Genomic DNA, 18,402 nt, shown 5'->3' on the forward strand with positions numbered 1-18,402 from the left:
TAAATTTTTACCATGACATTATTTTTAAAAGCAACAATCTAAGGAATTTAAATATTCAATAACATGGACTAGTGAAATAATTTATAGTATATCAATTAGATATCATATTATGTAGTAATAAATATCACAGTATTTAAAAGGTAGAGCATAAAAATGCTTATATATTAAAAAGGATATGAAACTGCATATATGATATTAACTGTGAAAAGTACATCTATATGTATTAAAAAATCAAAGAGTATACAGTAATACAGTAAAACAGTTATATCAGTTAACTTTATATCTGAGTGATTACAGACATTTTTCTTCCTCATATCTTTCTAAATCTTCTATATCATTTTTATAATCAGAAAAAATTTTTAAATATTAATTTCTAGAAAGTTTAAACAAAACACAATAGTACTATAATTTTCTAAATATTATTGGGCATTAACTGAAACTTAGTATAAATTAAGCAATACTTTGAATTAATATACCAATTGATTATTTTCATTTTCATCCTTGGCTTCATATTTTGAATATATCAATTGCACTAGATACATATTTGAGTATATATTATGAGCTAGAAGAGGGAAAATGTATAGCAAACCTTTATTAATTCAGAGGTCAGAGTACATTAGGGACTAGAATGAATATATTTTTACATATATTAAAGGTATGAATAACAAACAAAACTGTCAAAGAAATGTTTAAAATACTTAAACAACTTATAAAAGACTTTAATATTTTAGAAATACCTATTTATAAGATAATTACAAATACTCTTATTCATGCATTAAGTTCTTCTAACCATCTCTGTATGCTACAATTTTTTAGCTTTTTTCTAACATTTTATACATTACAGGAAAAGAACCTGGATGTTTCACACAATTCTCAGATAATATTGAGATTTAGCCCTCTAAGAAATTTTCATTTGTTGAAACAAATTGACAAGTAGGAAATACATATAAATGTCTTTTATTAGTCTGCCTGAAATTTAGGCCCTGAAATAAATTTAAAACATTTATTTTCAAATATTACTTTCTACTTTCAGACTGATTCTTACAAGTAGCTCAAAACTAATAACCATTTAGTATGTTTCGTTATCACAATCAGACCCTAGACTGAAATCTGTTAGACTAATACCCAAAAGAAAGAAAAAATCCTTATGTAAAGTCACTTTCAAAGTAAAAATTCAGTATGCATGTGTATAAAATGTATGAAAATATCTTTTTTAAAAAATCCAATTTAAAAATTAGTTGAATAACTTTCAGAAAAATAAAATCTATAACTCTCCTCCTGAAGTCACTCATTCATAGTTGAATAACTTTCAGAAAAATAAAATCTATAACTCTCCTCCTGAAGTCACTCATTCATTCAACAGTTATCTTTTCAGTCCTATTAATTTCTTATTAGTTCAATAAACTATTAGTTCAAACACCTAGAATTATATATTTGATCTGAACTTCCTGACACACAACCACTCAGTTCAAGAGCTCCAGAGTGCTCCATTAAGTAGACATGTCTTGACTGGAAATAAGTTAGAGGATTGTTACGATACTTTTCTGGCATCCTAGAAACATCTTAAGTAGGTTTCTTTCTTCTGGAAACAGGCAAGAGATTAATTTTATGACACTTGTCATCCCTGAAACACTACTGTACTTAAATATGTTGCTTTTGTCTTAATGTGTTATATAGCCCAATGTATATATACAGACTGAAAAGGAAAAAGAGCACGCTTATTCCTTTCTTCTATTTTTATTCCTTTCTTAAATGTGAAATAAAGTAGCTGATGCATATACTCACACACATTAATGGCTCCTCAGTCATTCTCCCCAAATATTTCTTTTGTTGTTGATCATTTCCAGCAATAATAACAGGCATTTGCTGTCAACCAAAGGAAAGTGACATTAAAAAAGCAAGATATTTTAAATTAGGTATGTCAACTCTTTATTTTTGGCCTCGCTGCACAGCTTGTGGAGTTTTAGTTTCCCAACCAGGGACTGAACCCAGGCCCTCGGAGCAGTGAAAACTCACAGTCGAAACCACTGGACTTCCAGGAAATTCCTAGTAAATTCAAATATAACACTATAATTCAAAACAAGACAACTATTTTTCCCCAAATGTAAGGCCAAAGAATTGGCCTTTATTCTGCCTCTTAGTCAGAGAGCTAGCACCACGAGGATATAAATCTGTTAATCCAAGAATGCACATAAAACTAAGTTATATAGGACTTGTTGGTAATATAATATGTAAACATCTACTATAGTAAAATGCACAGGTAAATAATTAAATTTATAATAAATGACATGGTACATATGGTCAGTTCTTCTAAGACTTATCCACTAAATTTCAGCATTGCCAGCAGAGGCAGCAAGTCATCCCAATCCTTCTCCTGAATGACCTTATCTAAGAATTGCCACTGAAGCCACAGCCAAAGTGTACAGTTTCCCCACAAGGACAGACAGGACTTCAAGTACTAACAACAACAGGGTCAGAACAATCAACTCATGGAGTAAAAATCCAGGCTTCATTGTAGAACCTCGTGTTGTTTTTTTTCCTAGAAGAAAACTGTGCTCTGCCAACTAACCTAGCCTAGCAGTACTTTTTCATTAACAACACCTCGGTTAGCCAATTAATTTTCTAAATAACTTACCCCTAGAGAATTTGCTTCAATAGCAGTCTGAACCCCTGTACATCCATAAGCCAATTCTTCAGTAATTAAACAGCTATCAAAAGTTCCAAGTCCAAGACCTCCTACAATATCAAAATATTTTAAGAGCCCATTGTAATATATAGCATATCTCAACAGAAATAAACCAAATTATTTAAATGACTTGCAATATAACAATTAGGTTAACTTGATCTTAAAAGCAAATTTACAAATACAATATCTATAACATAAGAAACTAAAAGATTTTGGGCCAGTACAGTGACAAAGTATACTATGTTATATAAAGTTAAATCAGTTTTAAAATTTCAAAAACCTCTCTTACTATTTGCAATGTGGACCCGTCATCCTGCTTCACCTTGATTTTATAAAAATTTGATTCAACTTTGCTAAAAGTTTGGCCCTTTGAGGAAAGGAGTGAAAGGAAGTCTCAGTTAAATGTAAAACTGAAAGTAGAATTTAAAAGCAACAACTCAACCAACCTAGACAGAGAAGTTAACAAGGATTAAGTTAACATGTGTAGCCTGCCAGTCTCCTCTGTCCATGGAATTCTCCAGGCAAGAATATTGGAGCGGGTTGCATTTCCTTCTCCAGGAATGTTGCTGACCCAGGGATTGAACTTGAGTCTCCAGCATTGCAGGCAGATTCTTTACCATCTGGGCTACCAGGGAAACCCTGCTTTGGAACCACTTATAAAAGAGGAAGAATGCCTCTAATTGTTGAGTACAAGGCTTCTAAAAGCTGGCAAACATCAAAGTCTATACAGGGGCTGCTGCTGCTGCTAAGTCACTTCAGTCGTGTCCGACTCTGTGCGATCCCATAGATGGCAGCCCACCAGGCTCCGCCGTCCCTGGAATTCTCCAGGCAAGAACACTGGAGTGGGTTGCCATTTCCTTCTCCAATGCACGAAAGTGAAAAGTGAAAGTAAAGTCGCTCAGTCATGTCCGACTCTTTGCAACCCCATGGACTGCAGCCTACCAGGCACCTCCATCCATGGGATTTTCCAGGCAAGGGTACTAGAGTGGGTTGCCATTGCCTTCTCCGCTATACAGGGGCACATAGGTACAAAACCATTTAACATTGACAAATATTTGAAAGAATGACTGAATAGAGTTTTAGAGTTTTCTTGTTCATATGCATGCTAGGATTAAAAATGTAAAGAAACCTTACCACAACTTTCTGGAATGTGTGTATTCATTAAACCAAGCTCCCAGGCTCTTTTAATTAATGGGACAGGGTACTGAAAGAAATATAATAATAATAGAGAAAAAAGGTTATATTTAAAATCTTGTAAAATTTGTCAAAGACTTTCACTCCTTAAAGTGCATATACTTACCTCGCCGGTTTTATCATATTCTGCAGCAACTGGAATTACTTCCTCCCTGGCAAATTTACGAGCAGTAGCTTGAAATTCTTTCTGTTGTTCAGTGAATTCTAAGGGAAAGTTATTTTTAAAATATTTAAATAGGACAATGAGTTGAGAAGATGAAGTCAGTGTGTAGATATTTATAATTATAATGGAGACGTTCACCTCTGATAGCCAGAAAGTTACAATGCAATGTGCTTTCAGACTACTCGAGATTTCACTGTACCACATAATTAAATTTATGTCAATATTAATGCCAAAAAGGTAGGTAAGATTTCTCCCTTTTACAAATGAGTAATAGGTACAAACAAGTTTTTCTCTTCCCAGTATTAAAGTAAAAACAATTTTTCTTACTTATTCTTAGCACCGAAGCAAAATCATGTTTACTAATACTGAAAAGAAACTAATATATAACACATATCCTGACCTCAAGAATCAATCTAATTAGGGAGGTTAAGACATGACTCAGTGACCATACATCAATAAAACTTGTACAAAATGTAAGAATACCATAACTTCAATTTCACTCCTCCTTTAAACTCAGATAACAAGTTTACAAAGGAGCCCAAAGTAACTGACAAAAGTGGTGGGAAGGCTTCTCAAATTAATGAAAGAAATAGAGTGGCTGGACCAAGCACAGAAGCCAGTCACTACTGTATTTTTTTCAATTCCACACTAACTTGCAGTTTTATTATAGTTGCATCCAACATTAAAGGATAGGTAAAATTTAAGAGCGATATAGGATGTTTTGGGCAAGAAGAATGAAAGAAAAGGCCAAAAGGTAAGAATGAAAAATAAGAATGTTTAGGACTATAGCAATCATTTGTATAGGGATGTGTGAAATAAAATATAAAAGACATTAGAAATTTGGTATTCAATAGCCTAAGATCAAATCTCTCATTTTACAGATAAAATGCAGAGTTCCAGAGAATATCAAGGAGAGATAAGAAAGCCTTCTTAAATGAACAATGAAAAGTAGAGAAAAACAATATAATAGGAAAGACTAGAGATCTCTTCAAGAAAACTGGATGTATCGAGGGAACATTTCAGGCAAGGATGGGTATGATAAAGGACAAAAATGGTAAAGACCTAACATAAGCAGAAGAGGTAGTAAGAATACACAGAAGAATTATACAAAAAAGGTCTTAATGACCCAGATAACCACAATGGTGTGGTCACTCGCCTAGAGTCATATATCCTGGAGTGTGAAGCCAAGCAGGCCTTAGGAAGCATTATCACCAACAAAGCTAGTAGAGGTGATGGAATTCCAGCTGAGCAATTTCAAATCCTAAAAAATGATGCTGTTAAAGTGCTGCACTCAATATATCAACAAAATTTGGAAAATTCAGCAGTGGCCACAGGACTGGAAAAGGTCAGTTTTTATTCCAATCCCAAAGAAGGGCAATGTTCAAACTACCGTACAATTGCATTCATTCTGCATCTTAGTAAGGTTATACTCGAAATCCTTCATGTTAGGCTTCAGGAGTATATGAACTAAGAACTTCCAGATATTCAAGCTGGATTTAGAAAAAGCAAAGGAACCAGAGATCAAATTGCCAATATTCATTGGATCATAGAGAAAGCAAGGGAATTCCAAAAAATACCTACTTCTGCTTCATTGACTACACAAACATCTTTGACTGTGTGGATCACAACACACTGTGGAAAATTCTTAGAGACAGGAATACCAGACTACCTTACCTGTCTCCTGAAAAACCTGTATGCAGGTCAAGAAGCAATAGTTAAAACCTTATATGGAACAATGAACCGGTTCCAAATTGAGAAAGGAGTACATCAAGGCTATATATTGTCACTGTGTTTATAACTTATATGCAGAGTACATCATGTGAAACACTGGACTGAAATACTGGCTGGATGAATCCTAAATTGTAATCAAGATTGCCAGGAGAAATATCAACAACCTCAGATATGCAGATGATACCACTCTAATGGTAGAAAGTGAAGACGAACTAAAGAGCCTCTTGATGAGGGTGAAAGAGGAAAGTGAAAAAGCTGGTTTAAAATTCAGCATTCAAAAAATGAAGATCATGGCATCCAGTCCCATCACTTAATGGCAAATAGAAGGGGAAAAAGTAGAAGCAGTAACAGATTTTTTTCCCCCTTGGATCCCACTGCTGACTGTAGCCATGAAATTAAAAGATGCTTGCTCCTTGGAAGGAAAGCCATGACAAACCTAGGCAGCATATTAAGAAGCAAAGACATCACTTTGCCCAACAAAGGTCCATCTAGTCAAAGCTATGGTTTTTCCAGTGGTCATGTATGGATGTGAGAGTTGGACCATACAGAAGGCTGAGCGCTGAAGAACTGGTGCTTTGAATTGTGCTGGAGAAAACTCTTGAAGAGTCCCTTGGAAAGCAGGGAGATCAAGCCAGTCAATCCTAAAGGAAATCAGTCCTGAATACTCATGGACAGACTGATGCTGAAGATTCAATACCTTGGTCACTTGAGGCAAAAAGCTGACTCACTGGAAAAGACCTGGATGCTGAGAAAGATTGAAGGCAAAACAAGAGGGCAGCAGAGGATGAAATGGTTAGATAGCGTTACCAACTCAATGGACAGAAATTCGAACAAACTCTGGGAGACAGTGAAGGACAGGGAAGCCTGGCATCCTGCAGTCCATGGGCTCAAAGAGAGTCAGATACAACTTAGAGACTGCACAACAACAACATATCAAGATTGTGAGTGGCTAAGGGTAGGGAAGGCTGGGATCTATTATGTATTGTTTGAGAACATACTTTGATCCCATCACTATATGTTAGGATTTTCCGTATGTCATATAATTTAATCTTCAAATAAACCCTGTGTTACAGACAGGTGCAACTGGTCACAGGTGTTATCACTATTCCTTTACTTGATCTCCACAATCTCCCTCTGAAACACTTGTATTTATCTCATCCTCTGTCACTCACCAAATCACCACAGATTTCTACTACGAGTCTCTTACTATTGGGTATGAATCTGTATGTGACAAATTGAAACTAAATAGCAATGGTACCAAACCGGTGTTAATATCTCAATAAGAAAAGAAGAAGATACAGTGTCCCAAACTGCTATCCTCACATTGCTTTGAAATTTTCACCTCATTCTGTTAAAAAAAAACTTTATATGGATGCTAACAATCCTAAAAAATAAAAACTAAACATGTTAACCCTAGGGAGTTTTGAGTTTGTTATTTCTTTCAGGGTATGACTTAATTATCTCAGCTGCCTTTTAACTTTTTTCTGAGACCAAGTGAATTGAGAAAATGGGTTTTTAAACTAGAGAAACAGTAATACTCCTAAAGCAAGAAGTGCTCTAAGGGGCAAAAGATGCTGAAGAAAGGGGTTATTATTTCAAATTCTATGCCTGGGATCTTCATTTTCGGAAGAAAAGGAGAAGGCAAATGTTATTATGTTTTCCCCCAGCACCACAGGGTTCCCCAATCCCAAGACTAAGAACCATATTTAGCACCAAACTGTTATTCCATATATGATGGTCACTTAGACTCTGGCTTATTAGTAGATACCTAGCAATGTGTATCAAATGGTGTTTAAGAAGTATTTGTTGCATTCATTTCTAAGCTGAAGACTATTCACATGGAACAGTGGATCTGTTATTTATTTGGGGCTATATACTTTAAAATGGCAGGAATATATACACACGCTGCTAATACAGATGTATGTATAGGGTACTACTGCTGAAGAAGAAAACAAGATCAAAAAGGATGGGTGTGACTAACAGTGAACAATCTAAGGATGGTGACAGACATTCCTAAGTTTGTTTACTAACATATTCCAGATAATTACATATAAAAAGTGGCATATATAGACTTCTCTGTTGATCCAATAGTTAAAGACTCCAGCTTCCACTGCTAGGAATACGGGTTTAATCCCTGGTTGGGGAACTAAGATCCCATATGCCATGTGGCAACCAATAATAAATAAATAATGAGATAGAAAGTCTTTTTTTTAAAGTTTCATATATATAACAAATACAAGTTTAAAGTCAACACACAAAACAAAATATATACCAAAACTAAATCCTGATCCTGGTTCACGTTGTAGGGCAGTTTTTGTATGTTGTGACCTCCAGTCAAAACGAGAAAGACTTCTCAGTACCTGTAAAGAGTAATTTTATTACAATAAATTTGGGAATTTAAACATCAGTCAAGTAGAATACTGGTTAGTATTTACAAGTGAACAGAGCAACTTGTTTGACCATATTCAGGAACACAGTTTAAGTCATTACTTAAATGCCTTCAACCATAATTTGATTTTTGTATTAAGTCAATTATCAGATGTTTTAACACCTATCATACAGGAAATTCTTTTTTTAAAAAATGCAATGCAAATAAAACTAATCAGTAGCTTTGCACTACTAAAATGGAATATTTCCAAGACAAATAAGAGTCAGAGGTAGTAGCAGACTTAGAACCACTGTTCCAGAAATCTCACCTTCCAGCACCAGAACACCCTGTAACCGGGGAACTGCAATGGGGGGCAAAAGTAATATAGTACCACACTACATTCAAGAGTTGCCTCAATCATCAACTTTGGTTCCCTGTCCCTGGCAGCCTCCCAGGAATGTCTCCGGGAATCTTCCCCTTGAAGAACTCCATTTTCTAAGACATTTCACTTTAACAAAACAAATTAGCCTAAAAGCATATATTTTCTGCTGTTGTCTGTAAGTATCCTTAGAATGTTCTGAGCCAAGAGTCAGCACACTATGGTACCCACCAGTCTTGTAAATAAAATTCTGTTGGAACACAGTGAGACCACATTGTCTATTGCTGCTATCACAGCAGAGCTGGGAAACCACACGGTCCACAAAGCCAAAAATATTTACTCTCTTTACAAAAAAGTTTGCTAGCCCTATTTTAAACCATTACTCCACTATTTGTCTTAATTTCTGAAATCTACTCCTATTTCTTCAAAAAGATATATAAAAATATAATCAGATATTACTTTGCAACCTATTTTTATATTCATAGAAAGAAAGGATATAATCAGATATTGTTCCTTTGCAATCTATTTTTATACTCATAACAGTTCAATATACACAAAAAGTAACCACTTGGATTTATTAAAAGTTATCAAACTGGAAACCACACTGGAACTCTTGAGTAAATGTTTACGGAGAGTCAAAATTACACAATTTACAATTTAAAGAATTTGATAGAACTGATTCTACTAAGCTAGACACTGAAAGAAAAGAGAAACTCAACAATCTACTAAAAGATGAAGGACTGAACTTGCTTATGATTTTCAAAATCTGTGAAAAGAAACTGTCCACTTTGTAGATAACAACTTCAACTTGTAAACAGAATTACCTGCATTTAAAGTGACAATACAGACTATCAAATGTATTAATTTAAATAACCCTTTCAATAATATATTTTATACTACAATTTTTTTTTTAAATTACAGAATGTAAAAATTCACATTTTCTTTGTAATTTTCATTAATTTTATTTTGGAGTTAAAACATGGTTTCTCAGGTACTCATTGTCCACCAAACCTATTCTTGTTCAATCACATTCCATGTATTAATGCACTGGACTCTTTGAGTCAATCCTAAGACTAAGGAATTATTTTTATTCCTATTTTGTATATGAAGAAACTGGGGCTCAGAAAGGTCAAGTAAAATTGGCCAAGGTCACTCTTCTATTAGGAACCAGGATTATTACCTTAACATTTAGGATCAAGAATTCGTGCCATCAATGACCTTGCTATACTGCTCTTTCAATTCAAGTATCCTAATTGGCTATTAGATTCCATAAAGAAAAAAAAAATTGCACGAAAATCAAACTAAAAACCTCTTCTAAATGTGTGTTTAGACAGCATGGCACAAAATCAGACCTCAAAATATAGGCAAATGGTTTGCTGAGATTTTAAATAGGGAATTATCAGTGTATTTAAAATAATTTACAAAAAGTTTACATATGACCCTACAGGAAAATATGTTACATAAAACAAAGTATAAAGGTAGTTACAGCCAGGGCGCAATGTCCACAAACTTGTTTATTAACTTCTTTCCAAACCTGGAAAATGAGGTTAACCTTATTGGGTAACTGTCGAGATGGTCAAAATAATGTCTTGAAAGCAAAACCGTTTATAAATGTTATTAACTCTGGGTTCTCTGCCAGAAAAATGGAATTCAAAACCTCCAAAGGTAGCAATTTTAATCAAGCATTAACTTTGCAATAACAGCACAGCTATAATTGAAAACTTTTGCATATTTCTTAGGAATTAAGAGTCTGAGTTTTATGGGAGTGTCAAAGTGGTGTAAATTTTCTGGATCAGGTTTTTCTGTATCTATTTCGTCCCTGCAACAACGCGTCACCTCCCGCCCCTGCCCGAGATTGAGAAATCCAGGTCTTTTTTCCTGATATCAGAGTTTAAAATAATTTTTTAAATCCCTCAATTTCTGCCTTTAGCACCCTTTAATTTGTATAGCAATGACAAATACTCGGCAATAATCCATTAGAATTACTCTGAACCCGAAACTATTTTGGTACAAGACATAACTTTCTCAATTATAAATAACATATAAATGGCAATAATATTTAAGATAGCGAACTGTATCCAGTAGATGAGACAATTTAAAATCCGTGAGACACTAGAATAAACAGACGGGCCTCAAAGAAAATTCTGCTCTGGGATTTTCTTTTCTCCTTTATTTACGTACACAACCTGGAAGCGCCTCCCTACATACTGTTAAACCAGCTTATTAAAATATATTAAGTATCCTAAGGAGCAGCTGCTCCATTTTCCTTTTCCTCGTTACTTGGCAGGCACCCAAGGTAAAGACTATCTGAATTCTGCACTTTGTAGTATATACATCACAGAAGACTTTCTTCTTAGTGTAGGGACTGAAAGCCAAGAGAGAGTGTCCTCCAGGAGATAATAAACTAGTTCAGCAAAAACACGGTTGTAATTTTTAGGCCCTGGCCAATTAAAAGACGGATTTACTTCGGGATATGACAGGATTCCTCCGGGAAATCTTTGGAAGGTTCTCGGGTCAGAGAAAGAAAAGAGAGATTCTGAAAAGGGGACGCCGTCTACATACGGGGCAATTGCCAAGGAGATACAGGAAACTGGAAACCCAGAAAGCATTCTGTCCCACAGAGCTGGGAACCGGTGGGCGCGAAAGCCAGGCGAGGGTCCGGAAGTAAGGAGGGCCAAGGCGCCTGATGATTGGGCTCCTGCCTTATCCCAACTTCCCACCCCGCCCGGCCCCCACCCGAACACCACAACCTCCACTTCCCACCCCCGCCGAGCCCTGCTCTCCTCTCACCCCGCGGCTTCGCCTAAACAGCGCGATCATGGTGACTGCAGGTCCGGTTATGCAGTCTCTAACCCTGTGGTGCCAACTCCTCGGACGCTCCTGGCTAAGGACTCATCTGCCCCCGCCCACATTATGTCCCCGCCCACCCGTAAAAGTTGTGGGCGGGGCCTCAGTTGGAAGGGACTAGAAGGAAAAAGAAAGACGAAGGAGGGGGCAGCCTGCGCGGCTTGGTTGAACGCATGCTCAGTCGGCGATGGCCCCCTCTTTGCGGCCCCCGCCATCTTGGAAGCAGGTCTAATGTCCTCTAGGTGCCTGACGGGACCCAATGAGTTTCTCTGAAAAAGCGTATCTTCCCGTCCGTCCTTTGAGTTCAGTCGACGCGCCCCGTTGGGGGAAGACTGAGGCTGACAGCCGTGCGGAGATAGAACCCGGAGGGCGAACGGTGGCGGAGGCGGGGACTGGGTGGACTCCAGGCGCCCAGCCCGGAGATTAAAGAGTCACATAGCAGGCCGAGAATCTGGGTGAGAGGGCTTGGCGAGGAGCTTGGCAGAAAGGCGTCTGCTGGTTTTCGACCTTGACTTTTATTCAGAGACACCTTTCAGACTCAAATCGTTTCTGCTTCGAGGGGTCAAAGGGTACTTTTCTTTGAAACACTGGACCCAGAGCAGAAGGATGTTTTGTGGTTTAAATCAAAGAGGAATGTAATCACTTGAGGGATTACAACATTTCTGAATATACCCAAGGATATTTATTACTGTGCACAAGTGTGGAAATAAGGGTACAGGATGAACCTGTCTTAAATCTGGCTCAGCCAGTGAAAGTGAATGCCTGTTTAATTCTATTTAGATATGATCTCTGTAACCGTGGTGTTACAATGCCCGGCAATTTTTAAACCTGTGTGTTTGTGAAAGCTAGTAAAAGCCCAGTGCAAGTCGAGGATATGAATGTTTCACAGGATTCCTAATACTTTTAATTTTTGCTGGTCCCATCATAATTTAGGGGGCTTCCCTGATGGCTTAGATGGTAAAGAGTCTGCCTGCAGTGGAAGAGCCCTAGGGTTGGATCCCTGGATTGGAAAGATCCCCTGGAAAAGGGAATGGCTACCCACTCTGGTATTCTTGGCTGGAGAATTTTGTGGACAGAGGAGCCTGACAGGGCTACATCAATGGAGTCTCAAGAAGTAGGACATGGCTTAAGGACTAACACTTTCAACTTTCATTATAATTTAGGTCCTCATCGCTCACCCCTAAATTTTAAAGACCCAATACAGCCTAAATAAATAAACACGTTTTTTAAAAAACATGTTTCAACAAACTGGGTATAAAGAGAATTATTTCAGCATCGTAAAGGCTTTGTTTATCTTTCTAAAATGAAGATCTGAACGTTGCTAATTTTATCATCTTCCCTGTCTTGTTATTTGTAGGATAGAGTTAAAAACTGTGTAACAGGAAGGAACTTTAACTTCCTAGCCCATCTGATTGCTCCACCTCCTATCTCTCCTAGGTGTCTAATATGCTTTTTGCACGAACTAATCTATCTGTACATAATACCATGCCTCTGGGATCGCCATCTGATTTTTTTTGTCCTAAGGAAAGGCAGCTCAAATGTCACCTTTGGTGAAATTCCCAGAGCTATCTGTCAAATCAAATAATTTCTCCTGTGTGCTCTTTGTACAAATCTTTTTTTTTTTTTTTTTTTAACTTTTAGTTTTGTATTGGGGTATAATGGATTAACAATGTTCTGATAGTTTCAAGTGAACAGCAAAGGGATCCAGCCATACATACACATGTATCCATTCTACCCCAAACCCCACTCCCATCCAGGCTGCCATATAACACTGAGCAAAGGTCTATGTGCTATATAATAGGTCTGTGTTTGTTACACATTTTAAATATACCAGCGTTGTACAAACCTCTTTTATAATGTTAATAAAGGGTTAGACCCCACATGGCCCACTTTCTGCAGAGTTATGTACACATAGTATAAAAATGAAAGTATTAAATAAGAGGAATTGTAATCTTTTACTTACATCTCTCCAAGAAAATTGTAGACATTCAATTTATAATCTGTGGTTATGATCTGTTAAATCCCTTTCTCTTCTATTGATTTATTATCTCCCATTCTGAAACCACATCCAAATGTCTCTATCTCTTCCTTTATACCTTATTCCTTATTGTGGAGAAAATTCCCAATACCAGCTCTTGCTTTTCTCAATTTTTTTCATTTTCTTTCCTCTGCTCTCATCTACAGTACCTTCCTCTCTTCCACCCCCCCTCTCTTTTTGTTCTTTATAACTTCACTGAGATATAATTCACATACTCTAAAATTCACACTTTTAAAATGCACTAAAAACCATACAATGTAATGGTTTTTAGTCTACTCACAGGATTATATGACCATCACAACTGTCTAATGTTGGAGCGTTTCATCATCCCTAAAAAAAACTCCATACATGTTAGCAGTCATTCCACATTCCCACCTTCTCCCTCCCTTCTCCCTACTTTCTGTTTCCCTAGGTATTCATAATCTGTACATTTCATATAAACTGAATCATAAAATATGTGGTCTTTGTGACTGGTTTCTTTTCACTTAACATCATGTTTTCAAGGTTTATCCATGTTAAATGTGTCTACTGATACATTCATTCCTCTTTGTGGCTGAATAATATTTTATTGTATCGATGTATATACCACATTTTACTTATGCATTCATCAGTTGATGAACATTTGTGTGATTTCCAGTTTTTGGCTATTAGGAATAATGCTGCTTCATATGTGTACATTTATGGATGTATGTGTATATACCCAGCAGTGGAATTGTTGGGTCATATGATAACGTCCAAGGTAAGGAGCAGTGGCTGTGCTTTGCTGAAGCAGCCGTGAAGAGATAACCCACATCCAAGGTAAGAGAAACCCAAGTAAGACAGTGCTGAGAGAGGGCATTTGAGGGCGGACAGACTGAAACCACAATCACAGACAACTAGCCAATCTGATCACATGGGCCATAGCCTTGTCTAACTCAGTGAAACTAGGCCATGCTGTGTGGGGCCACCAAGGATGGACGGGTCATGGTCGAGAGGTCTGACAGAATGTGGTCCACTGGAGAAGGGAATGGCAAACCACTTCGGTATTCTTGCCTTGAGAACCTTATGAACAGTATGAAAAGGGAAAAAGATAGGACGCTGAAAGATGAACTCCCCAGGTTGGAAATCAATGAAGAAATAACTTCAGAAAAAATGAAGGGATGGAGCCAAAGCAAAAACAACACCCAGTTATGGATGTGACTGGTGATAAAGCAAGGTTCAATGCTGTAAAGAGCAATATTGCATAGGAACCTGGAATGTTATGTGCATGAATCAAGGCAAACTGGAAGTGGTCAAATAGGAGATGGCAAGAGTGACTGTTGACATTCTAGGAATAAGCGAATTAAAATGGACTGGAATGGGTGAATTTAACTCAGATGACCATTATATCTACTATTGTGGGCAGGAATGCCTTAGAAGAAATGGAGTAGCCATCAGAGTCAACAAAAGAGTCTGAAATGCAGTGCTTGAATGCAATCTCAAAAACAACAGAATGATCTCTGTTCATTTCTAATGCAAACCATTCAATATCACAGTAATCCAAGCCTATGCCCCGACCAGTAACGCCGAAGAAGCTGAAATTGAACAGTTCTATGAAGACCTACAAGACCTTTTAGAACTAACATCCAAAAAAGATGTCCTTTTTATTATAGGGACTGGAATGCAAAAGTAGAAAATCAAGAAACATCTGGAGTAACAGGCAAATTTGGCCTTGGAGTACAGAATGAAGCAACGCAAAGGCTAATAGAGTTTTGCCAAGAGAACGCACTGGTCAGAGCAAACACCCTCTTCCAACAACACAAGAGAAGACTCTGCCCATGGACATCACCTGACGGCCAACACCAAAATCAGATTGATTATATTCTTTGCAGCCAAACATGTAGAAACTCTAAACAGTTAGCAAAAACAAGACCAGGAATGGACTGTGGCTCAGATCATGAACTCCTTATTGGCAAATTCAGACTTAAATTGAAGAAAGTGGGGAAAACCACTAAACCATTCAGATATGATCTAAATTAAATCCCTTATGATTTATACAATGGAGGTGAGAAATAGATTTAGGGGACTATATTTGATAGACAGAGTGCCTGATGAATTATGGACAGAGATTCATGACATTGGACAGGAGACAGGGATTAAGACCATCCCCATGAAAAATAAATGCAAAAAACAAAATGTATGTCTGAGTAGGCCTTACAAATAGCTGTGAAAAGTAGAGAAGCAGAAAGCAAAGGAGAAAAGGAAAGATATACCCATTTGAATGCAGAATTCCAAAGAACAGCAGGAGAGATAAGAAAACCTTCCTCAACGATCAGTGCAAAGAAATAGAGGAAAACAATAGAGTGGGAAAGACTAGAGATGTCTTCAAGAAAGTAAGAGATACCAAGGGGACATTTCATGCAAAGATGGGCTCAATAAAGGACAGAAATGGTATGGACCTGACAGAAGAATTTATTAAGAAGAGGTGGCAAGAATACACAGAAGAACTGTACAAAAAAGATCTTAACAACCCAGTTAATCACGATGGTGTGATCACTCACCTAAAGCCAGACATCCTGGAATGTGACGTCAAGTGGGCCTTAGGAAGCATCACTACAAACAAAGCTAGTAGAGGTGATGGAATTCCAGTTGAGCTATTTCAAATCTGGAAAGATGATGCTGTGAAAGTGCTGCACTCAATATGCCAACAAATTTGGAAAACTCAGCAGTAGCCACAGGACTGGAAAAGGTCAGTTTTCATTCCAATCCCAAAGAAAGGCAATGCCAAAGAATGTTCAAACTACTGCACAGTTGCACTCATCTCAAACACTAGTAAAGTAATGCTCAAAATTCTCCAAGCCAGGCTTCAGCAATATGTGGACTGTGAACTTCCAGATGTTCAAGCTGGTTTTAGAAAAGGCAGAGGAACCAGAGACCAAGATGCCAATATCCACTGGATCATCGAGAAAGTAAGAGAGTTCCAATAAAGCATCTATTTCTGCTTTATTGACTATGCCAAAACCTTTGACTGTGTGGATCACAATAAACTGTGGAGAATTCTGAAAGAGATGGGAATACTAGACCCCCTGACCTGCCTCTTGAGAAACCTGTATGCAGGTTAGGAAGCAACAGTTAGAACTTGACATGGAACAGCAGACTGGTTCCAAATAGGAAAAGGAGTATGTCAAGGCTGTATATTTTCACCCTCCTTATTTAACTTATATGCAGAGTACATCATGAGAAATGCTGGGCTGGATGTAGCACAAGCTGGAATCAAGATTGCCAGGAGAAATATCAATTACCTCAGATATGCAGATGACACCACCCTTATGGCAGAAAGTGAAGAGGAACTAAAAAGCCTCTTGATGAAAGTGAAGAAGGAGAGTGAAAAAGTTGGCTTAAAGCTCAACATTCAGAAAAGTAAGATAATGGCATCTGGACCCATCACTTCATGGCAAATAAATGGAGAAACAGTGGAAACAGTGGCAGATTTTATTTTCTTGGGCTCCAAAATCACTGCATATGGTGACTGCAGCCATGAAATAAAAAGACACTTACTCCTTGGAAGAAAAGTTATGACCAACCTAGACAGCATGTTAAAAAGCAGAGACATTACTTTGCCAACAAAGGTCCATCTAGTCAAGGCTATGGTTTTTCCAGTAGTAATGTATGGATGTGAGAGTTGGACTATGAAGAAAGCTGATTGCTGAAGAATTTATGCTTTTGAACTGTGGTGTTGGGGAAGATGCTTGAGAGTCCCTTGGACTGCAAGCAGAGCCAACCATCCATCTGATTGGAAATAAGTTCTGAATGTTCATTGGAAGGACTGATGTTGAAGCTGAAACTCCAGTACTTTGGCCACCTGATGTGAAGAGCTGACTCAGTTGATAACACCCTGATGCTGGGAAAGATTGAAGGTAGGAGGAGAAGGGGACAATAGAGCATGAGATGACTGGATGACATCACCAACTCAATGGACTTGAGTTTGGGTAAACTCTGGGAGTTGATGATGGACAAGAAGGCCTGGTGTGCTCCAGGCCATGGGGTTGCAAAGAATCAGACACAACTGAGTGACTGAACTGAACTGAAGTTGTCCTTCAAGGACTCGAGTTTTGCCATAGGGCTTCCCTGGAGGGCAGCCACCATCTGGGCATGCCTTGTCTCTCCTTTTTTCCCTCTCCTTGGCCTTGGCCTTCCTCACCTGTTTTCTGTTATAAAAGGTATTGGTGGCTGCCTGGACCATCTGATCTAAAGAGGCAGCAGGGTCCTGCTGCTGTAGCTGTTGTAACTTTATCCTGATGTCTGATGCACATTGGGACAGGCATTTGTCCTTTCAAATTACCTCTTCCTTGTAAGAGTCTAAGTCCAGATTGGTAAACTTTTGGAGGACCTCTTTTAGCCTTTCCAAAAAGTCAATGGGGTTCTCGTTGGGCTCCTGAGTTACTGCTGAGACTGGGCCCAGTTCCACAAGTACTAGGTTTCCTTCTATTTCCATGGGTGGGCTTCCTTAGGGTGAATCTTTCTGAAGCTTATCCTACACAGTACTGTTGCAACCTGAGAGCCAGGCATCCCCAGGTCAGGGTGCAGATCCCCAGGCAAACTGAGGCATAATAGCCTCCTAGAGATCGAATCCCCCAGCAGGTTGAGGCAGGTTCACCTCCTGAGAATTGGGTCCCTGGGCAAGTCGAGGCATGTTGACCTCCTGGGACCCCTGGACTGGCAGATCCCCAAGCAGGTTGAGGTATGACAACCTTTTGAGGACCAGATATCTAGGCAGGTCAAGGCAGGTTGACCTCCTGGGACCCCCCTGGATTGGCGGATCCCTGAGCAGGTTGAGGTGTGACAACCTCTCTGGGAACAGATTCCTAGGCAGATCAAGGCAGGTTGACCTCATGGGACCCCCTGGACTGGAGTTGGGCATCCCCAAGGTCTCCAGAATGACCAGTGCTGGGTAGGGTTAAGGGGTTGTAATTTTAACTCATTGCCAGTTTGTTCACTGCAAATGGGAATAGATACCATGATGTAAAGCAATCTAGTG

At 38.2% G+C, this 18,402-nt stretch overlaps 1 protein-coding gene across 1 annotated transcript in view; it reads right to left on the reverse strand.

Annotated features, from left to right (window-relative positions):
* ACADM (acyl-CoA dehydrogenase medium chain) overlaps positions 1-11,433 on the reverse strand; it is a 34,955-nt gene extending 23,522 nt beyond the window's left edge. The window contains exons 1-6 of the mRNA XM_065910885.1: positions 11,312-11,433; positions 8,047-8,134; positions 3,987-4,084; positions 3,821-3,890; positions 2,636-2,736; positions 1,786-1,866 (exon numbers count right to left, since the gene is read on the reverse strand). Of these exons, the coding sequence (XP_065766957.1) occupies positions 1,786-1,866; positions 2,636-2,736; positions 3,821-3,890; positions 3,987-4,084; positions 8,047-8,134; positions 11,312-11,341 (468 nt within the window). The 5' untranslated portion in view covers positions 11,342-11,433. The remainder of the gene's footprint in view (positions 1-1,785; positions 1,867-2,635; positions 2,737-3,820; positions 3,891-3,986; positions 4,085-8,046; positions 8,135-11,311) is intronic.
* Between the last annotated feature and the right edge of the window lie 6,969 nt (positions 11,434-18,402).

Source organism: Muntiacus reevesi, chromosome 1 (genome assembly GCF_963930625.1).
Source record: "Muntiacus reevesi chromosome 1, mMunRee1.1, whole genome shotgun sequence".
Classification (NCBI taxonomy): Eukaryota; Metazoa; Chordata; class Mammalia; order Artiodactyla; family Cervidae; genus Muntiacus; species Muntiacus reevesi.